The sequence below is a fragment of the Acanthochromis polyacanthus genome, chromosome 24 (assembly GCF_021347895.1).
Source record: "Acanthochromis polyacanthus isolate Apoly-LR-REF ecotype Palm Island chromosome 24, KAUST_Apoly_ChrSc, whole genome shotgun sequence".
Taxonomy (NCBI): domain Eukaryota; kingdom Metazoa; phylum Chordata; class Actinopteri; family Pomacentridae; genus Acanthochromis; species Acanthochromis polyacanthus.
This window is the reverse complement of record NC_067136.1, coordinates 6387717-6410706: the sequence shown is the minus strand read 5'-3', so window position 1 is coordinate 6410706 and position 22990 is coordinate 6387717. Positions and strand designations below refer to the sequence as shown.

At 40.4% G+C, this 22990-nt stretch overlaps 3 protein-coding genes across 4 annotated transcripts in view; 2 read left to right on the top strand and 1 right to left on the bottom strand.

Annotated features, from left to right (window-relative positions):
* LOC127532703 (sialoadhesin-like) overlaps positions 1-22990 on the bottom strand; it is a 258353-nt gene that overhangs the window by 5050 nt on the left and 230313 nt on the right. The window contains exons 8-12 of the mRNA XM_051944726.1: positions 5031-5330; positions 4710-4952; positions 4464-4631; positions 4289-4378; positions 2177-2278 (exon numbers count right to left, since the gene is read on the bottom strand). Of these exons, the coding sequence (XP_051800686.1) occupies positions 2177-2278; positions 4289-4378; positions 4464-4631; positions 4710-4952; positions 5031-5330 (903 nt within the window). The remainder of the gene's footprint in view (positions 1-2176; positions 2279-4288; positions 4379-4463; positions 4632-4709; positions 4953-5030; positions 5331-22990) is intronic.
* The window catches only part of LOC127532705 (coxsackievirus and adenovirus receptor-like), a 183600-nt gene continuing 170426 nt past the window's right edge, over positions 9817-22990 (top strand). Inside the window, exon 1 of one of the 2 annotated variants that reach the window (XM_051944744.1) lies at positions 9817-9905. The gene's annotated coding sequence lies outside the window, so the exon portion shown is untranslated. The remainder of the gene's footprint in view (positions 9906-22990) is intronic. The other variant, XM_051944746.1, reaches the window with a different exon arrangement.
* LOC127532706 (selection and upkeep of intraepithelial T-cells protein 8-like) lies at positions 9946-17403 on the top strand. Its single transcript, XM_051944747.1, has 4 exons — positions 9946-10436; positions 11258-11379; positions 15092-15430; positions 15592-17403. The coding sequence occupies exons 2-4, from the start codon at positions 11316-11318 to the stop codon at positions 15855-15857; spliced, it is 669 nt and encodes a 222-aa protein (XP_051800707.1). The 5' UTR covers positions 9946-10436; positions 11258-11315; the 3' UTR covers positions 15858-17403.

Genomic DNA, 22990 nt, shown 5'->3' with positions numbered 1-22990 from the left:
CCTCTAAACTTTCACCTCCAACAAGGAGAAGACTGATCAGAGATGCAGCCAAGAGGCCCATGATCACTCTGGATGAACTGCAGAGATCTACAGCTGAGGTGGGAGAGTCTGTCCATAGGACAACAATCAGTCGTACACTGCACTAATCTGGCCTTTATGGAAGAGTGGCAAGAAGAAAGCCATTTCTCAAAGATATCCATAAAAAGTCTGGTTTGAAGTTTGCCACAAGCCACCTGGGAGACACACCAAACATGTGGAAGAAGGTGCTCTGGTCAGATGAAACCAAAATCCAACTTTTTGGCCACAATGCAAAACCATATGTTTGGCGTAAAAGCAACACAGCTCATCACCCTGAACACACCATCCCCACTGTCAAACATGGTGGTGGCAGCATCATGGTTTGGGCCTGCTTTTCTTCAGCAGGGACAGGGAAGATGGTTAAAATTGATGGGAAGATGAATGGAGCCAAATACAGGAGCATTCTGTAAGAAAACCTGTTGGAGTCTGCAAAAGACCTGAGACTGGGACGGAGATTTATCTTCCAACAGGACAATGATCCAAAACATAAAGCCCAATCTACAATGGAATGGTTCACAAATAAACGTATCCAGGTGTTAGAATGGCCAAGTCAAAGTCCAGACCTGAATCCAATGGAGAATCTGTGGGCAGAGCTGAAGACTGCTGTTCACAAACGCTCTCCATCCAACCTCACTGAGCTCCAGCTGTTTTGCAGGAAGAATGGGCAAGAATTTCAGTCTCTGGATGTGCAAAACTGATAGAGACATACCCCAAGGGACTTGCAGCTGTAATTGCAGCAAAAGGTGGCGCTACAAAGTATTAATGCAAGGGGCCCAATAATATTGCATGCCCCACTTTTCAGGTTTTAACTTGTTAAAAAAGTTTAAAATATCCAATAAATTTCGTTCCACTTCACGATTGTGTCCCACTTGTTGATGATTCTTGACAAAAAATAAAAATTTTATATCTTTATGTTTGAAGCCTGAAATGTGGCGAAAGGTTGAAAAGTTCAAGGGGGCCGAATACTTTCACAAGGCTCTGTATATAAGGGAATGAACAAAGTTGGAGACGCAGTGGCCGGTTGGAGAATGCAGCTAGCATTGAATTGCTTTCGTCACAAGGAATTACCTGCTAGTGACCTTATACTCTGGGCACCAATGCATGGAAATAGGACAAGAGGCCGGAGAAGGATAAATTACATCGATATACTGAAGAGGGATACTGGAATTGAGAGTGAGGGAGAGCTGGCCGCGTGTATGATGGACCGCGATATCTGGAGGATCCATGTTGAAGCCCGGCTGAGGCCGCCATAGTAGTAGTAGTAGTCACGTCTGGCTCTTTTTCCACTATCAACACTCAACTACTCTCTTGTGTTTCAGTTTGGGTTCCCAGCTGCTCGTACCAACTCAGATCCACATTCCCCAATCCCACCATCTGGCCCCTCAGCTCACCGGCTGAGCTGACCAATTTGAGGCAGAGGGGATCCAATGATTTTTGATGCAGTTTTTACAGTCTGCGCCAGTAACAGTTACCAATCATTCTAGTCAATTCTAGCAAAGCCAAATTGCTTTCTTGTTTCAGGTAATTTTGTATTTTTTGTATATTGTTTGCTTCCTGTTTAGGTCTTCCTTTACGTGGGTCGTTTGTTAATTCGGTCGTTTTTTAAATTTACTTTTGTCGTTCCAGTCCACCCTCCTACTAGTAGGAGCTCTCGTCTGTTCTGTTACCTTCTCAATCAGTATTTCTGGTTGTAGTTCTGCCATCCATGTTTGTAGTTCTGTTTTTGAGAAAACTAAAAATATTCTTTTTGCTTCCGCTTTGTGTTGTGTCTCTTTCCTCGCTTTTGAGCCTCTTTGTTCATTAATATTGAGGTTTTTGACCCTTTCATGCATTAGTATCCAGGTGTTTTTAAATTATTATATGTTCGTATCACAGTTTTGGACATTTCTGTGAATTATTATCCAGGTTTTCAACACTTATTTACATTTAAGTTCAGGTTATTGATGACAGACTTGTTCCAGAACCACAAAAATCCAGCTGCAGCTGTGTTTCTGAGCTGTGAATAAAGCTACCAGTGTCCTCTATCGGTCGTCTCTACAACTGTTGGACTCTTGTTCTGCAGCTGAACCACCATGGAGACAAAGAAGAGCAGCTGTACCTCTGCTCTTTGATCGGCCTCCACCGTCTTTGAAGACCATCTGTCCATAAGTGACGTCTTCTCTTCCTTTCACTGCCGAGTAGACTGCAGCTGGATCGCTCTCTGTAAAGTCAGATAGATCCAGATCACTGCAGGTTCTACAGCTGATACCAGAACAGAACCAAGACACAATGATCCTCTGCATAGAGGCTGGAATGGAAAACCAAGTTAGGACCGTGTGTCTGACACTGTGGTCTGCAGTATGGGGCCCCACAGGGGACTGTCCTTGCCCCCTTTCTTTTCATCCTCTACACTGCAGTCTTCTCCCATCACACCACAAACTGCCATCTTCAGAAGTTCTCTGATGACTCTGCCATCGTCGGCCTCATCACGGACGGAGATGAGGAGGAGTACAGAGAACTTAACCAGGACTTTGTGGACTGGTTCCTGCTGAACAGCCTCCAGATCAATGCGGTGAAAACCAAGGAACTGGTGGTGGACTTTAGCAGGAACAGACACACTTCTCCTACACCAGTGAACATCCAGGGAACGGACATTGAGATTGTGGACTCCTACAGGTACCTGGGTGTTCACTTAAACAAGAAACTGGACTGGACTACTAACACCAGCACACTTTACAAGAAAGGACAGAGCAGACTCCACTGCTCAGAAAACTGAGGTCCTTCGGGGTGCAGGGAGCACTTCTGAAGACCTTTTATGACTCTGTGGTGGCATCAGCCATCATGTATGGAGTGGTCTGCTGGAGCAGCAGCATCACGGCTGCAGACAGGAGGAGACTAAACAAACTGGTAAAGAAAGCCAGATCTGTCCTGGGCTGAACCCTTGATCCTGTGGAGGTGGTGGGAGACAGGAGGATGATGACAAAGCTGTTGTCTATCATGGAGGACACCTCCCACCCCCTGCAGGAAACAGTAAGATCACTGGGCAGCTCCTTCAGTGACAGACTGCTTCACCCGCGGTGTCTAAAGGAGAGATACCACAGCTCCTTCCTTCCTGCTGCAGTCACACTTTACAATCAGGCTCCCAGTAGTTTCTGTTCACCCATTTACAAACTGTGCAATAAAAAAAAATGTAAATATTGATGCTGTGCAATTCAAAAAATTTTTGCTGTAAATACTGCTTTCTTTTCTTCTTCTGAAGAAAGTATTTTTATTTATATATAAATGCACTGTGTGCTGCAATCTCTTTGATTCAAGCGTTCTATTTGCTGCTGTACACTGTAAATTTCCCTGCTGTGGGATTAATAAAGGTTTAATCTATCTATCTATCAACTGCAGACACAAGTGACCACAACACCACCAAGTACAGGTCATACTTTGACAGTTTTTATCTTTTTAACACCTCTACTGCTGCACAGAAAACTCTGACCTCAGAGCTGCTAGATTAAGTCAAACATCTTCAACCACAACATGAAAGCATCAACGTGTCAACAGGCCGAGGTGTGAGGAAATCAGAAAATGATGTGAGACTGAGAATTTAAACACAGATATGGAGATAGATTCAATGTAAAATGTTCTGCTGGTTGAAAGAAAAACTGGATTACACTGAAAGTTAACATATTTTAGATCAGCCTGCAGTGGAACACAAAGAGTTCTGATCAGAAACAGGAACCTTGACGACCACAGAGCTGCTGGTTTCCTTTAACAGACTCACCACAGGAGACACAACACACAGTCCAGCACACCAAGAACACACTGAAAATAAATCATCAGACGTAGAAACTGTTCTGTTAAAGATGTGGAGGATTAAAGCTGCAATAAGTTTAAATCTTGGTGATCTGTGAGCAGAGACAACAAAGAAGAGGCTCTGAGGGGGAATTCCTACAACTACCAGAATGCTTTGCAGTCTGTTACTTCCTGCTTCCTCAGCTCTGTGATTGGCTGAAACACTGATCCTGCTGAGGACGGACTCAAACAGTCTGAAGTCAAACCTGGATCCTCACAACTCCATCCAGGAGACTGAAGAAGAAGACGTCAGTGAAGGAAACAAAGAAGCAGTGAAACATTCTTCATGGAGAAACACGTCTTAGTGTAGAGTGACTCCTAGAAAGGTCAAATAAATTATTTATGTTGTCACAGAAGAACTTTGGAGACTCAGCACATAAAACTCTACCTCTGCTCCGTCTGATTGGCTGCTGTTGATGATGTAATACTCTGATGTCACTGTATGTGATGTCATCTCCTCCAGCTTCTCCTCCATCAGCTGAAATCAACCAAAGAGACAGAATTTAATCTGTAAGAATCTTAAAGAATATTTAATTGATGACATTGTTCTGAGTTTGTCTCACCTTTAGGTCTCCTGAGAACACGACGTCTCACCAGTAGAACCAGTAGAACCAGTAAAACCAGGAGAACCAGCAGAATAAAGCATGTTACAGACAGGACCACAGGAAGAGGAGAACCAGGAGAACCAGGAGTAGAGGTGGATGTAGGAGTAGAGGTGGTTGTGGGTTTCCCTGAAGACATAATTAATATTTATGATCACATAAATGCTGAAACCTGCTGAAGTCGGTGTAGAAAACACCTGTCCTCACCTGTGACAGAGATCCAGCTGGATGGAGACTCTCCATGACTGCTGATGTTACACCTGTAGAGGCCTTCATCAGACCTGGAAACATGGAGGATGGTCATGTGACCTCCGGGCTCAGTCCTGATGAGGGAGCCATCTTTATAGAAAGCAGCTGGGAGGGGGGAGTCCTGCTTTGATTGACAGCTCAGAGTGAGGGGATCTCCCTCCATCACAGGGAGGACAGGACTCTGCAGGATCACTGATCCACCTCAACACAGAGACAAACTACAGCATTTCATCCATTCACACACAGCTTCATCAGCACTGACTGCACAGCTCATCTTACCAGAAACAGTGAGGTTGATGCTCTGACTGGCTGCTGCCTCCATGGACTCACACCAGTAAACTCCACTGTCATGTGGAAACATGTTGCTGATGGTACAGCTGGAACCAGATGGTCTTCCCCATCCATCTCCACACTGAGTTCTGGTTCTTCTGGTGGTGTTTCTCCTCAGAGTCCATCCAGCAGATCTGTCTTCATCCTCACAGCTCAGAGAAACAGACTCTCCTTCAAAGAACTGAGATCTGTTGGGACTCAGGTTCAGCTTCACCTGGTTTGTTCTGCAGCTCATCAGTGAGAGCAGAACTAAAGAGAAATCACACTCAAGTTGATTAGAGTTTGTTTTCAAAGAAAATTATCCACAAAAAACTGAGGTTCATTATTCACAATAGTAAATATTACTAAGGAAAACTTCTTTGGTTTTAAACCCTCTTTAAATTTATTTCTAAACTTGTCTCCTCTCTGCTCTGTGGAAACACTGCAGTTCATCTGAGTCATTAGTGTCCTTATTGTTTGACTGAGGGATGCAGAATGTTTTAATTTTATACAGAATCTGATTGGGATTTTTTGTTTTGTTTTTTGAATTTTTAAATGAGACATAGAAGAAAATGACTGATGAATTATCATCATTTTAAGGTCAGACTTGATTCAGGTTTCTGATTGAAGGGAACATCACAGATCAGTCGTTCATTGGTTCCGTTTTTACTCTTTGTGGCTCATAGATGGTGTAATTTTGGTGATTTTTAAGCTGTAAGAACTAGAAGCTTTGAATGGTCTGATTGCTCTGAGGATAGATGTTCTCACTATCTGTAATCTGATCAATCAATCAATCAATCAATCAATCAATCAATCAATCAATCAATCAGAGGGTCAGTGAGTCAATCTGTGTTAAAAAAAAATAACACGAACAATGAAACTGAATAAAACACATGCATTGGCTAAAGTGTAAGTAATAAACTTTAACACTAAATGACTCCTAAACTTCTTCCATCTCAGCTTCAGTCGAGTCTTATTTTTTTATTCTTTATTTTCCAGGTAAGATCAGTTGAGAACAACTTCTTATTTACAACGATGAACTTGGAAGAGCTCACAGCAGGAAGATAATAAACAATAGATCTACAAAAAAGGACACACAAGTGTTTAAACAATCTAGATTAATGTTAGCAGTTCAGTGCAAACAGTCAGCATGTGCCACGGTCAGCCAGCATCTGCTGCAGCTTCTGCTTAAACACGTATGGTGATGGAATGGCAGTTTGAGAGATTTTTAGAGGGAATTCCAATCAATCGTTGTAGCAAAGCTAAAGGAATTCTGGACAATGCGAACCTTGAGGACAGAGTGTGTTATGAGATCACTGGACCTCAGGTGGTAGTTGTTGTGGGAAGAGTGTAGAAGGTTGGAGAGGTACTAAGTGTAACCATGCACAGTAGCACTCTGTCACTGGCTGGGTCAAACCCCTCCACTCTGTGTTGTGTTATGTTTAATAAAGGAGTCAGAAGGCTATTATCATCCTCTTTGTGCCGTTTAATGCTGGTGAAATAAAGAAACCACTGGTCAGCAGGCATGGTTGTCTCGAGTACAGCCCACTAAAGAAAGGAGCACGCTCATCAGGCCAATGCTCACTACATAGTCAGCTCCCAGAGAGTCCCACACTCCCCAATCACATCTCCAAACACATAAAAACATTAACTACATGTGAACACACTGTAATCAACATCTGGATAGATCACATTGCACGTGTACTCATAAAAAAAAAACAAGTGAACAACAAGCTGCATACTAGAGCTCCAGAGAGGGCGCTACTGAGCCAATAACAATAAATAGAATTAAACTGCAGCAAGTGGAATTAATTAATCACATATACACTGTTCCGTGAGGTCTTCCCTGATAGGGTCTTGCAGATGAGTAAAAGTTAGTGTTGGAGTCGCCTGGTGTACAGGGAGGACCAACTCACCAGTTAGTAAAGGTCACTATGGTGGGTAGAGAAAGGAGCACCAGTGGCTGAGTGATGGAGGACATCAAGTCTGTTAAGGGCCACTTAGGGGCCATTCTATAGATGACATCGCTGTAGTCAAACATGGGGAGGATGGATGTCTTCACAAGAGTGTTTTTGGCAGAACATACAAAGGAAGCCTGATGCAGGGGACACCCTGGACAGGTCACCAGTCTGTCACAGGGCTACATATACAGACACACAATCACACTCACATTCACACCTACGGACAATTTAGAGTAACCAATTAACATACATAATAGATGAAATTATATAAATTGTAATGATGTGATAACAACAACAACAATGCTGATGGGGTTATTTCATGTGTGATAGTAACCAGCAGACATTGAGGGGAAAATAAGTATATAATCTAGTAACTACAATAATAATCGTAATACTAGTATAATATGACAATATTAATAATAGTGATAATACCAGTAATAATAGCAATAGTGGTAGAGTAATAATAATAATATTAATAATATTAATAATAATAATAATAATAATAATAATGACAATAGTAATAGTAATGATAATAAATCACACCATAAACCAACAAAAAAAATGTTCAAAAACAGAATGGGAGATTGTGGTAGAGATATAATAGTACTGGTAGCATCAGTGGTAGTTGTTTTATAACTGCAGGTGGTTTGAGAAGTCAGGAACAATATTATATTCAATATATAATAATAATTACAGTATTACAAAAATAACAGTCAAAATACTGAGTCCGGTATTTTTCATCCACATCCTGTCTGCTGTCTCTTCTGTGATTTGTGTTTCTTTTTTGTTTTTGTTGTTGCTGTTTTGTTTGTTTCCCCTTCCCTCTTTGGATGTATGCCTCGTCTTGTGCAGTGCATTAATTCAATTCAATTCAATTTTATTTATATAGCGTCAATTACAGTCAAATCGTCTCAAGACGCTTTACAGAACCCATATGCCTGACCCCCAGAGCAAGCCCAAAGGAGACAGTGGCAGGAAAACACCCTTTTACAGGGAAGAAACCTCGAGCAGAACCCGGCTCTATATAGGGGGGACCCATCTGCCTGCTGGCCGGACATTAAAAACCTGGGCAAAGATGCCAAGATGGAACACGTCAGACTCTAAGACTTACGAATCTCTGCAGAAATTATTTATTTATTATTATGATAGTTGATGTCGTCTCTCCCGTTATAATGAATAATAATGAGTGAGTTCTCAGTTCCTCTCTGATCCAAACTTCCAGCAGTAAACTGATGTGTTCCATTCAGGCCTTTCTATCTAAAATCCAGTTTAACACTCGCTCAGTCAGTCTGGGCTCGTCTGCAGACACATAGATCTGAGTGTCGTCAACATAACTGTGGACAGAGAAGCCTCAGAGCCTCCTGATCACTCTGATCATGGACTGATTACAAAGGAACATCCTAAAGCTGACCCATGTGCTACTTTGCAGTCATCTATAGATCAGAACAATCTTCTAATAGTAAATATAGCACCTGACTGAACATTGAATTTCTACAATTCTGCTTTAAAAAGTGAGATTAGAAACTGGTCTTCAGTTACTGGATGTATAAAGCAGTAAAAGTATAAAGCAGACACATTTTATGGCTCTAAGTTCATCCCAGTCTGTTTCTTTGTGTCCACTTTCCTTGTTAATGGTTAAAGTTCCTCTGCAGACCTTTCATGTTTCCTCCTCCATCATCAGTAAAATCAAACAGATTCTCTACTTACAGAGCAGACATCGTACAGACGTTTCCTCCATTGTGCTACTGAGCTGTCTGAGGGATGGTTTTTATTTTAATGTGACTCCATGTAAAGCCCGCCCTCTTCCTCTCTGTTTGTTCTTCCTCTCTCACTAAGACAGGAGGAGGTTCAAGCTTTTATTTTTATTTATGTAACAATATAAATCATGTTCTGATCCATCACCATCAAATGAAATCCAGAATCAGCCTCAGAAAGTATTTACTTAGAAAGTTCTAGTTCAGCTAATAGACCTAAAAATGTAGATATAACTATAATTTCACTAGAATCTGAGTTTTAAACAAGATAATTCTGTTATTTCTCTCCTGATCTGACATTTAAAGTCCCTTTCCTGCCAGCAGACATTTCTCAGGTCCTTCACAGATGGAACATCAGGTAGAAACTTTACTCTGAGTTTAACAAACCACTGTTTTGTTCATGAACAAATAAATTTACTGTTTTATTGGTATCATTTCCTTGTTGATCAGAACACAGATGATTAACTATAAACCAGTCTGCATCCTGTTACCTGTCTCTGTTCTCCAGGTGTGTTTCTGTGGCCAGCAGAGGGAGCTGTTTGCTTTGGAACAGTTCTAATGAGTGAAATGTGTTTACTCATGTTCAGCAGTTTTCTCTTCATGAATTATTCTTTAAGTTACTTACAGATTAAATTCTGTCTCTTTGGTTGATTTCAGATGATGGAGGAGAAGCTGGAGGAGATGACATCACATACAGTGACATCAGGATGAGCAGAAAAGCAGGTGTAGATAAATACACAGATATAGTTGTATCTACATCTACCTACATTTATTACAGGGAATATTCAATCAGTAACATGAATTTATCTTTGATTTGTCCATAAATTAAAGTGATTTCCTGCGTTATGAGACAGAGTCAGACCTGAAGACTCTTCAACACAACATCATGTTTAAATATATGAAGTTTACAGTTAGTTTAACTGTTTTAATGTGCAGCTATCAGTTATCAATAAGAAGCTGCACTGATCAGTTAAATAAATACATTAACATATGATTTGTTCTCCATAGAAACATCCTGCTGACTGAAGGAGGAACTGATTGGTCCGTTTGGTCACGTGACTCCTTGAATTCCTTAAACATGAACAAGCAGGAAGTCTGAGGTGACAGATGAAGCAGATAAACAGCTTCAGGTGAGTCTGACTGGAGCTTTAGCTTCGTTCAAAGTGACTTACAGAGAGAAAGTGTGGATGTCCTGAAGCTGCTTCTTAGTTCAGATCCGGGTCTGAGAGGACCGAGAACCAGGAGGCTGAAATTACTGACATGATTAGTTTCACTACAGACGCTCACAGTTATGACCAAGTATTCTGTCTGAGTTATAGGAGTAATACAGGGAACAGGAGCTACTATAGGGGCAGCTGTAGGATGTTTTTACGTCAGTCTGAAGTCACGTGATTTAACAGAAATACAGAAATGAAGCTCCACCTCCAGTCAGCGCTGCGTCACGTCTTTCTATCGGCGACTTTATTCTCTGCTTCTTGACTTCGCTGCACATCACGGCTTAATTTTCAGTAAACGTCTGTATACTGTTGAAACTTAAAACTTTCTTTGATATTTTTCCCAGTCCAGGTGCTGATCACGAGAAGAAGAAGACGATCAAATGTCTGCTTGAACATCTGCGTCATTCTCTCTGATCGTCTGTTTCCTGGTCTGTTCCTCTGAAGGTGAGTTAAACATGTTCATACGTTCAGATCTAATATTCAGGAGGTTGCTTTCTATAAACACATTTTAGAAACTTGGTCTTTTCTCCTTTTTGTTCTCTGAGCATGTTGATGATAAAAACAGCAGCGTTTGGTTTATCAGTCAGTCAATAATCAGCACATCTCATGTAACCAGTCAAATAGGAGGAATCATCAGTGTGTCCTCTAGATCTAAAAAGACAAATGATGAATGTCCTCCTGTTCCTGTGAAAGTCTGAAGTCACGTGATTTACCAGAACTACAGAAATGAAGCTTTTTTTTTTATTGTGTATTGTACATATTTACAGTGAGATTTATATTTACAGCATATACAGACAGTTCATTCCGATAACTTTCAGACATTTGTTACAATAAAACATTCAAATAAAGAATGAGAGAAGAAAAAAAAGAACAATAATCAAGGGAAAAAAGCAAACCAAAAAAATAAACAAAACTAAAAGAATTCTGACAATTGCATAACTTTAAAAAAAAAAGAGGCATCTCTTTAACAAAACAGTTCTTCATAAATATTCCATACTTCTATTGATTTTTTGTTTGTTAGGTGTTTCAATGACGGAAAATAATGATTTATTTCAGCGAGTAATGATTTGGATAATGGTTTGGAAATGAAGCTCCACCCTGCAGATCGTCGTTGTTGAGGTTGACGTCTTTTCCGATCAGTGCCATGTTTTCCTGTTTCTCTACGCTGATGCTGCAGCTCACGGCTTCCTTCCGAAAAATAACAATCGGTAAACGACATTAATGTGTAGTTTCTGATTAAACTTTCATTTCTTTGTTGGATATAGTTCCCGGTCAAAGTGTTCATGAGAGGAAAAAGAAAAAGAAGAAGAAGACGAAGGTCAAATGGCAGCAGGAACACGGGTGTTCTGCTTTCTGATCATCTGTTCTCTGGTCTGCTCCTCTAGAGGTGAGTTATAATGTTCATTTATTCAGAGGATGTTCTGTAAACACACGTCTTAGAAACTTGGTCTCTTCTCCTTTTTGGTATATTCCTAAAAACAGAACCATTAAAATGACACCATTTATCAGACCCAGAAACTTTCTGAAGCTTCTTGAACTCCTTATGCTTTTGTTATCGCCATACAATGGAAAAAAACTAAATTCAGACTTTAAATCATCAAAGTGACTTTTTTCTATATGTCCCATTTCAAAATTGTATTAATTTTAGACATTTTAAATGATAAATATGTATATGTCTATTCATTGATTCAACTGTCAACCAAATTTTATTTGAAATGAGTTCAATTATTCTGTCAAATATTGCTGTTTGACAAAAATGCCATTATTGTGATTAATTAATTACAAACCTGTAATTAATTAGATAATTTTTTAATCGTGTCCACCACTACATATATATATATACACATTTACACATATATACACACACACATATATATACATGCCCATGTTTTTGCTATATTGTGGGGACCAAATGTCCCCACAACTGTAGGAAAACCAAAAACTATGTCACTTGTGGGGACCTCATTTGGGTCCCCACAAGTTTAAACAGTGTTTTCTTGGTCATGTTGTTGTTACTGAAAAAAGTAAAAGTGCAAAAACGTTTCTTTAGGGTTAGCCATTGTTTTGGTCTGAGTTAAGGTTAGGGTTAGGGGTTAGAGGTTAGATATGAATGGGAGTCAATGGTATGTCCCCACAAAGATAGCAAGACACACACGTGTGTGTGTGTGTGTGTGTGTGTGTGTGTGTGTGTGTGTGTGTGTGTGTGTGTGTGTGTGTGTGTGTGTGTGTGTGTGTGTGTGTGTGTGTGTGTGTGTGTGTGTGTGTGTGTAGGAAGAGGAAAACATATTTATAAATCCCATTCTCTTCAACTTCTCATGTTCACTATCATTCAAATGGGTTTCCTGCAGATACACAACTTGTGCTTGATCTTTGTCACTTTGATTAAAATTCTGTTATGTTTCATTGGATTAGTTAGCCCATTCACAAATTTTACCAGACCACTAGTCATGATTTACTAACCGCATGTATAAAGTGTAAGAATACAGAAATAACTGATCTACTCCCTGAGTGAGCAAGAACACTGAACATAAATACAAGAAAAACAGCCTTTGAACAGGAAGAAACCTGGAACATTATGTTGGGGAACCCATCTGCTGCTGGAAGGAGGTAGAGAGGGAAAGACGAGGTACAGAGATTAGACCCTCCAGAAAAACGTGATTATGCGATTGCATGAATTCCCGCATTCATCACCACAATGATTGTGCGGGGGTCAATTATTTCCCAAAAGGCCGCATAATCCCCGCAAAACAGCACAAGTCCCGCAAGAATCTTACATTTCCACGAAAAAAAAGAGAAATATACGGGTCCCGCTTGATTTCACAATTCCCACATAAAATGAGAAAACTATAACCGATATAAATGGAGTTGTGAGTTTTTATGTGACGCCCGGCCTGACGTCATCAGTTCATTCACACACACACTAGAAGCACGAGCTGATGCGGAGCGCATTTACCTACGAATATTTCAGCCAGAGACCGGGCAAAACAGCACCCAGATTTACTGCATGAAAGTGGGGGGAAACTTTTTTGCACCCCGTGCAACATCGTTCTGGAGCACCGAAGAAAATGAACCGTGTTGCAGCACTTCTCCACGACGAAGCACAGCAAAAGGTTTGCTGAACACAAAGGACTCAAACAACTTACGGTAATGGAAGCAGCAGCACTTACTGTGATGTGTCTTACATGTAGTATGTCTGTTTATCTTTATATTGCTGTTTTTCATTCAGTGGTAGCCTAGTAACAGGATCTAGGAGAAGAATCACCTTTTTTTCCCAGTTCTTACATATTTTGCATCTTTTTGCATATTTCACAACTATTCACATACTTTGCAACTTTCCACAATTTCCCCACATAAAATGGCATAAAAACCCCACATATAATCACATAATCAAGGATTTTTGACTGCGTTTTTCTGGAGGGTCTAAGAGATAGAGTTTTGAGTTTCTGTTTTCGTAATCTTCTGGTTAATCGTGGTAAGTCCTGGAAATCTTTTTGAAAGTCTGGTAATTCCTCCAGCACCAGCACTAACGTAACTTGGAGACTCGGGGCCTCGCCAGCGGCAGCACTACCCATAGCTTCTTCACTAACTTCAGAGGTATAATTTTGTTCTCCAGTGCCCCATAGTACAGCAGGAAGTGAAAAAGAGAAGAAAAATCTGGTATCTGCTGCAGAATTAGAGACTAATAACATAGAATGGATGATTAATGCTGGCAGGAAAATCAAACACGGAGGTTTTAATGGGAAACACATTTTCACCTTTAATGTCCTGGAAGTCCAGACAGAAGCAGAAGCAGCAGCTCAGAGTTCATGGAGGAGTTTAGTGGTTAAACTCTTTCAGGCCGGAGTGGGACTCATTTTCAGTCCTGGACTTTCATTCCTCAGACCGGCCCACTTTAGATCACGACTCATTATTATTAAAATCATGTCATTATAACTACATGTTAAGTCTACCATAGAGCACTGTTCTGAAAAGCCTGTAATTCAGTGTATTTTTCTGAACTATTTCCAATTCAGTACAAGTAAGGGTGACTTTAAAAATGTGCAGGCTTCTTTCAAATTACTTTCATTGTATTCCCGTTCAGTTGAGGATTTTGTGTATTTACCATCTTTTAATGATCAAAAATAAAAAGGGTCACTGCTATGGCTTGGGCATAGAAAGTATTGGAACTAATGCTTGTTCTCTCTGTTCCAACAGCTCACCCCTTTCTTTACTGACAGCAATAATCCTCTCATCACTACTGGTTCTGCCTCTGACACTAAATCACATTTTTAAAATGCTTTTAATTCTCAGCACAAATCTCCCCTTTTTACAAACCTTCTGATCAGTTCAGGTCAGTTTCATTCATGTAGATCGGAATCATCTTCTCATAGAGAGCAGGTCTATTTCATTAGATTCATTCTAATAACATTCACTCAGTGAGCTCTGACTTCCCACTCTGGACTTGTGGCTCTTGCTGCTGCTTGGTTCTGGATCTTTCTTCTGACTCTGAGGGGCTGCAGGACAAAGTTTCCCAACATCATACTAATATTTAAGTTCTATAACTTTATGTTATACAGCACAAAGCCGCACAATTCACTGATTGATAATTAATTAACTTGAATGGTGGTTTGCAAAGTTCAACATCTTGCCGTACCCGTTTCATCATCATTTGTTGTTTCAAACCATTTCTTTGTTTTAATGAAAAAGTCTATAATTTCAGCACATTTGGCTGCATCTGTTTTCAGAGCTTTCCTCTTTTTATTTCTTGCCTTCTCTCTTGCTCTTTCTACTCTCCATCTTTCAAACACCTCTGACTCTGTGCACGGACGTGTTGCGTCACGGTGCGTCTGCAAAATAAATAGAAAAGCAAAAAGAGAAAAAACAGCTGCCAGTGGAGGGGAAGAAGGTCCAGGGACAGTGGTAGCAGCATAATGATCAACCCAGTGCCATGACTGAACACTGGCCCAGAAAAAATAAAAAATAGAAGTAAACACTGCCCCTCGCAGCCAAAACATCAGACCAGCCCATCGGAAATTGTCCCATTTCTCCTGATTAGCCACTCCAGACCTGAACTCTTCTCATCTGGATCAACTTTAACTTCTCTGTTGTTTCTTCTTCAGCTCAGACAAACATCACAGCTGAACTTGGACAGGATGTCAATCTAACATGTAAAGTTCCCAACAAGTACAGCATCACCATCATTGCTGTACAGTGGATCAGACTTGATCAGGATCCAGAATATGTTCTTCTGTACCGAGATGGACACTTAGATCCAGAATACCAGCATCCATCTTATCAGAACCGGGTGGATCTGCAGAATAAAGAGGTGAAGGACGGAGATGCTTCTCTGATTCTGAAGAAAGTGAAGATGGAGGACACTGGAACATACGAGTGTCGTGTTTCTGAGAAAGGAAAGAAAGATCCTATCAGCATCACCTACCTGGTAGTTGTTGAACCAGGTGAGTTTGTGTTGAGAGTTCAGTTTGTGTCTCTGATGAAGCTGCTTGGTCTCAGATCAGATGTTTGTGGTTTATAAAGATGTTGCTGATGAGACTTTGGAGAAAACATCTGATCTGACTGATGCTCAAACACCTGATATCTCTGATATTTCTGTCTGTAGGAAACAAGAATGCATTCATTGGCGATGGAGGAGAAAAGGATGGAGGAGAAAAGGATATAAACACCAGAGATGGAGGAAACAAGACGGGAATCATTGCAGGATCCGTAGTGGGTGTGATACTTCTTGCTGTGGCTGCTGCTGGTTTTCTGATCTATAGACAACACATGGGGCAGAATCCAAACCTCCCAGTTCCTCCTGATGAAGCAGCACCTATAGAGATGTTACCAGTTCCTGAACAGCATCAGAAACAACCAGAGCTTGTGTAACTTTGATGGAAGCAGCAGCAGCAGAACAAAGAGAATCCAGGTGTGGACCAACCATGTGGTCTCCTTTAACTGCCACCTTATAGTGGTGGAGGGTTTGTGAGCTCAGAGGATGCTGGGAGCTCTGCTGTCTGGAGTTCAGCTCCTGCTAGGGTTTCTATTGGCAGACTGGTCCCAGATGATGAGCCAGACTAAGGGCAGTTTTTAAAATAGTTGAGGTTTCCTCCCTGGAACGTTTTAATGGTCGTGTAGAATATTTTCAGTGGTCAGTTAACAGACTTTTAGAAACAGATCCTGAACTTTCTGAACCCTGAGCAGGAAGGTGAGTTTGAAATGCATGCTGTCTTTCAAATGAATCATCATAATTACTCCATTTATAAGAACCTAAAACTGTCAAAACAGAAATAATCACCTGAGTTTTAACTTTACAATGGTCCTTGAACTACTCACCCATCAGGATAGGTCACCAAATCTGACATAAACATTCAGATATTTCATGAAAACAGGTTAGATGAGTAACTAACATAAAGGATGACAATAACTAATATGAATAACAATGAGATAAATAATACAGACTCAACTGTAATAACAGTGATATGAAAACTACTCAGAGTTTAGATCTAGATTGATCCTGTGGATTGTTGCTGCTGCTGCTGGTCTTCATCAACTTTTCTGTTGCTTTGTCTGGAAATAAATGTGTTCCAAAGCTCTGCATGTTAGAACCTGATGAAATGTTGTGGATGTAAAGTGTTCTGTCAGATGAGATCAGAAGCAGATAGAAAAGTTCTGATTGTCCAGAATGAAGCAGAACTGATGAACAACTTCAGACTGAACTGGTTTGAATGTTTTATCTGCTAGCAGCTCTGATGATGCTCTGAACTTTTAACATGGTAAAGGTGCAGATAATAGAATATATTTTTAATACTTTTTTAACTGCTCTGAGTTTGTGACTTTTATCTTCATCCTATATTATATCTTGTTCTGTTAATCTGTACAAAAACTTTGCACTCAGTTGCAGAATGTAAACTGATGATCAGATTCTTCATAAAGTTCTTGTTTTAATGTGTGTTTTAATGTTTTATCTGTTAGTAGCTCTGCTGATGGTCTTACCTTTTAATGTGGTAAAGGTTCAGATAATATTATATATTTTAGATATTATTGATATTTTTGATACTGATAAGTGGTCTGTAAGTTTGATCTCCATCCTATATCATGTTTTGTTGTTAATCTGCAGATAAATGTAGTAAAATAACATTGTTAGTTCCTGAACTGTAGTGAAGGTTGAACAGAATAAACAGAACTTCTACTGATAGAATGAACTGAGTTACTTCACAGAAATGACTGTTTATCCTGCAACACAGTGGAAATAAGGACCTTTCCTGCTGCTTTTTGCACTCTGGCATTGATTCTAAGCTGTTTGTCTTTGTTCTTTTACAATGAAAATAAAGTTGAATCTAATCAGTGATCTGTGGTTCATTATAATTTCTATGTAGAGTTTTAAACCTGGTTTCTTCTCTGCAGAAGTGATAATAAAGGTTGTTTCTCCAGATTCTGATCCTGCTGCTTCATGTCTGACTACAACCTGTTGAACTGGTTCACAACAAACTCGGATCAGGAGTTTCTCTACAGGATCAACAAACAACACAAAAACCAGGGGCCTATTTCACGAAGCAGGTTTAGTGAAAACTCTGAGTTTCTTAACCCTGAAATGAGGGAAACTCAGAGTTTTCCGTGAAATCACGAAGCGAGGTAACTCTAACCAGGGAATGCGGGGTAACTGTAGCCTGTTTCACAAAGAGGGGTAACTTCAACTCTGGGTCAGTTACCGCAGTAACAGACTCTATGACTCTAACCTGGTCACCAGCAGGTTTATCTGAGAAAACCTCCAGTTTCTCTCTGTCTCCGCCCTCTTTCAGCCACACGCTGTTTCATTTCCTCATTCATTCAGTCAGTAAGCGAGCGAGTTTTGGCGTAGAACAGCTTTTATTAACGATCCAGTGGATAAAGGAGCAGCATTACTGCACAGATAATTAAATATTCGCCGGTAGATTGTTATCAGACCGAGCATAAATGTTCTCGCATTTCCGGACAATTATCGGTTTGAGCGGTACCGTTTCGTAATCGTTTCAAGTCCATAATCTACATAAACAACCTAATCCGTCCTTACATTTACATTACCAACCAGTCATGCTCTCACATCCAGCAGATATTGTGTGTTGCGCTGCGGTTCTTTGCAAATGGAAGTTTTTATATGATGTCAGAGATGCAGAGTAAGACAACTGTATGGAGGACAGTCAGAAAAGTTTTCCTGGTCCTGAAACGACTTTTACCATCATTGTGGTTTTCCTGGACATAAACCTGTCAGAACATCAAGGAGGATCCACAGAATTGCAGGTGAATGATGCAGAGATCTGTTAAATTCATTTTAAATCATATTCTGTTAATGACATTGTGCTGCAGCCTCAGACTGGGATCAGTCATTTTAATTTCTTTTAGGATTTCCCAGTGTGATTGGCTGCATAGATGCACACACATCCCCATCACAGCTCCCTCACATCATGAACAGGAAGTCCATTCACAGCATAAATGTGCAGGTAGGCTACAGGTAGACTGACTACTGTTTCTAAATGTTAAAGACTGCATCATAGTTCAACATCTGTCATTCTCTGCACTGTCCAGATCATATGTGATGCTGCATACATCATTTCTAATGTGGAGGCCAAGTGGTCTGGGTCTGTTCATGACTCCAGGATTTATGGAGAGTCTAACCTGAGCAACAGACTGCAGCGTGGTCAGCAGCCTAAAGATTTTCACAATAGAATTCTCTTGTCTCCCTCCTTTAATATGCTCTGATGTATCCACTATACATTACAGGAGAGTTTGATGGCCTTCTGCTGGGTGACAGGGGTTACCATGACAACCTAGGCTGATGACCTCATACCCTGACCCTGAACCAGGCCCCCAACAGAACTTCAATCGGGCTCACTGCAGGACCAGAGCCCGGGTGGAGATGACCATAGGCCTGCTGAAAGCCCGTTTCCAGAGCCTACGTCTCCTCAGGGTGACCCCTGAGAGGGCCTGTGATATTACTGTGGCATGTGTTGTTCTTCATAATATTACCACTATTAGAGGAGAGCAACACCCTGCCCTACAAACTGAAGACCCAGATGATGAGCCCATCCACCTGCAGCTATCCAGGACAGCAGAGCAGTCAGAGACACCGTATGCAAGAATCACTTTAGAGTTTAAGTCTCCATCATCACCACCACAGCAAATAAAGACATGATACACATTTCATTTGCTCTTATTTATTTCCTACAAATAAAGAGATGGTTCAGTTCATGTTCCAGTAGTTAACATAATTCACCTGTGACCATCACCACCTCTAACTTGTGCTCCAGTATTTCAATTTCCAGATCTGCCCTCCTAATCTGTTTTTTGATTTTTCTCAGCAAATGCAGTTTGTAAATCTGTTTTACTGATAACTGGGAATACACAGAGGACATTAAATTATACAGTTGCACATGAATTCCACAGAATGAAGCTCTGGTGTTTCCTGAACATCCATCTCACTGTGTCAGTCTGTGCAGTGGAAGCTGAGGAACCATCCTGCTGCTGTCCAGCCATGCTCTGTTAAAAAGGATGAGAATGTGCAACACTTCAGTGTAGGCTAAATGTCACACTCTATGTTCCACCCAGAATGTGAATGAGAAGAGAACTATCAGTAACATCCTCTGTATGCCTTTCTGGATCCCCCTCTGTAAAGGCAGCAGACACAGTTTCATCCTCTTCATCCTAGATCAGTGACATGTTTCAGTAAACTTAAACTACCATTTGGAGAAATCTGTGGAGTGTTGCCTACTTACAGTTACAAGGTATATATATATATATATATATATATATATATATATATATATGTGTGTGTGTGTGTGTGTGTGTGTGTGTGTGTGTGTGTGTGTGTGTGTGTGTATGTATATATACACATGTGCATCCATGACCTTTTATTCCACCGTTTTACAGGCATCTGCTTTCTTTCTGTTGGCTGAGCAGAAGTCTATGTTAGTTTAAATAGGCTTAATTATTTAACAGGACATGATATGGATGCAGACATTTAGGCTATGTGTGGATAAAACAACTGCACAGTCAAACAGCCACTTAATATTTAGGCTACTTTACAATGTAAAACATGATCAACATGAAGTACCTCCATGAGATAATGCCGAGGTCTGACCTGTTTGAACAGTGTTTTTATATTTCATCTTAAGCTGCTGCCCCGTCAGGATTTCCCCTAAATGAAATGACTTACTATTCTACCATTCAGACAGTTATTCCCTGTAATATTATTACGATTACAAAGGACTACATTTAAACTTACGCATTGATCCGGGCTGTTCTCCATGCCGTCTCTCTCTCTTTTGCAGCTGCAGCGGTGTTGCACTTCTTTCTAAAAACGTGTTCAAACTCGCCATATGAGCGCGTTAAAAACTTCCAGTTCAAAAACGCAGCCTTTCGCTTCCCCGTTTCCATGGTGACTCGTCGAATCGGGGTTCCATTGATGCTGTCTTTTCAGACTTGCGGTGCACGCGCGTAACTCCGGGTCAAACTACTCCGAGTTGATTAAACCAACTCATATCAGCCGTTGTGAAACCGAAAACTCAGAGTTTTCTATCTCAGAGTAGATCAACTCAGAGTTGTGGAAGAAACTCAGAGTTTGTAAAACCTGCTTCGTGAAATAGGCCCCAGACTGACTTCATTGTCGTTACACAACACCCCTTAACTACAGCTCTGCTGCTCCTCCCTCTGAACCAGGACGTGTTGTTCTCTTTACCAGGATAAATAGCAGAAGTATTTTATTCTTCCTATAATGAGATTGTAGTATTCAGTAAAACCCACAGAGTCCCGTGGAAAGTCCACAGTGTCACATTTTCTCAGTAACATGACAGTCATCCTCCCACTGAGACCAGGTTGTTAAATATCATTCAGATCATACAAACCATCAGCTGTCCTTCACAGCAGGTCAACTGGGCTTCCTGTCATCAGGGTAAACTTTGTCTCATATCATCAATTATTTAACATGTAAACACTGAAGAGTCACGTGTTCCATGTTCATCTTTCACTTGTGTTCTGTGGAAACAGAAAGTTCCTTGTTCATCACATTTAGGTTGTTGTGTTTCTCCATAGATCTGATTAGTGTAGAAAACATCCAGACTGTAGTTTACCAGAACTTCCTGCTGCTCTGTAGAATCTGTTTCTACAACCAGAGACTTTAGAGACAGTCTGTCTGAACACAGATCATGTTCCTCTGGACACACCATGCTAAAGATAAAGAGAGTTTAGGTTTATTATGAAAGTTTAGTTCCTCTTCCTGTAGTTCAGCTCTGAGTTTTGAACACAAACAACAAATTCTGGAACCTCGTTAAATGTTTTGAGTTTCAAATGTGGATGTAAACTTTCTGATTTGTTCGTCTTCCTGTCTATTATCTTCTTCCTGATCTGATTTTCTCTGTCAGGTTGAATCATCTTCTAAAAACTGTAAATAATCAGAGATGAATGAAGACAGAGAGCAGCAGCCTCCATCTTTACTGAGCAGAAACCACAGCAGGAAAGTTTAACGTTGCTTCTTTCAAACATCCACTAACAGAGAATTCATCAGAGACCAGATTTGCTGCAGGTCATGAAGCAGGTCTGTCTGAAAGGACTTCCTGTACGAGTCTCTTCCTGCAGAGGTTTTCTTCATGAACATGTAGCATCCATCCCATGTAGCTCATGTATTAACACTGTTAATGTGGTGGTAGAACTATAGACGGGGTCCTGGGTCCTAATTTACTGCCTAATAAATAAACCTTAGCAAACAGGAGATAGAACTGAAAAACTATCCTAGAACTTTGATGTAAATTATCATTGATGGTCCCTCCCCTTAGCTTCATGTTGAAAAACATTACATTGATTATGTTGGGTCAAAATAAAAGAGCGATTGGCCTCGCTGAAAAAAAAGGTTCTGTGACATCCTGAGAAACAACTAAAGGACCGGTTCCAGCCCGTGAAGTTTTGACGAGCTCTACGCCGTTTTAGGGGTATTTCACACAGCTTTTGTGGTACCATCTTGGACACACCTCACACCCGATCTAAAAAAAACAAAATGAATGATGATTATATTGTTTGGAAATTGTGATATTTAAGCATTTTTTTAATCAAAGCCAAATTTACCCACGAAGTGTCCCCTGTGTGCTCCCCACAGAAATGACAGAGGTCTGTCAGGTCATCTTGCAATAAAAAGAAAAAGGGGTCAGTCAGTCATGGTTGTCAGAGTAGTGGTATTAGAATTAGAAAATAAGATTTTAAAAACACACCTGTATTCATAAGAAGATAGACCGCTATTTCCTCTCTTATATTGTTGACACTGGATGGTGAAGTGTCAAACACCAGAGGCAACCCATCCAAGATGCATTCAGCAAACTGGAAATAATAGATGCAACAATGTATTTCTGTATTATATTTGAACAAACTCAAATTTGCAAAATAGACAATCGCATTAATGTTTGTGTAAGTAACACTTAACAGTAAATCCCCCCAAAAAACATATTTCACTTTCTTTCTCCTATCTTACACATCCCTTACATATCAAGTAAAATAATGTCAGTGTCCATATTTACCAAACATGCTTGTGTGTTACAACAAACAGCTAAGCAAGGTTCAGAGCAATGATGAATAATATTCCTGATGTTAGAATATACCTTCAATGCAAAAGCCCCACAAGACGTGGCATCTTTGTGAATGGAGTGGGTCCTTGTTTCACACGCCCACCTTGAAGGATTTAACCCCCTTTGTCTCATGAATGATCTACCACAAATACACATGATTTGAAATGGCACATTTATGAACTACAAAATGCGTGACTACAAATGACTGCTTAAAATATTACCTTGTGACATCCTTGCACTGATTGGCCGCATTTTTTTTTCCCCCAAGTGGGTCCAGAAACCGGCTCATCTTTTTGGCTGGTAAGATTACCTACAAGATACAAATTCAATGCCATAACAATACCTGTGTAGTGATACACACACATGCACGCACACCTCCACATGTGCACCCACGCACACACACACACAAAATGTGTTGTGAACTTACCACCAGCA

What these genes read in the sequence shown, in the direction of transcription:
- LOC127532706 (XM_051944747.1), top strand. Translation starts at nt 11,316, where the DNA reads ATGGCAGCAGGAACACGGGTGTTCTGCTTTCTGATCATCTGTTCTCTG. An exon ending in TCTGGTCTGCTCCTCTAGAG is followed by an intron (nt 11,380 to 15,091) that starts GTGAGTTATAAT and finishes TTTCTTCTTCAG; the next exon opens with CTCAGACAAACATCACAGCT. An exon ending in CCTGGTAGTTGTTGAACCAG is followed by an intron (nt 15,431 to 15,591) that starts GTGAGTTTGTGT and finishes TTCTGTCTGTAG; the next exon opens with GAAACAAGAATGCATTCATT.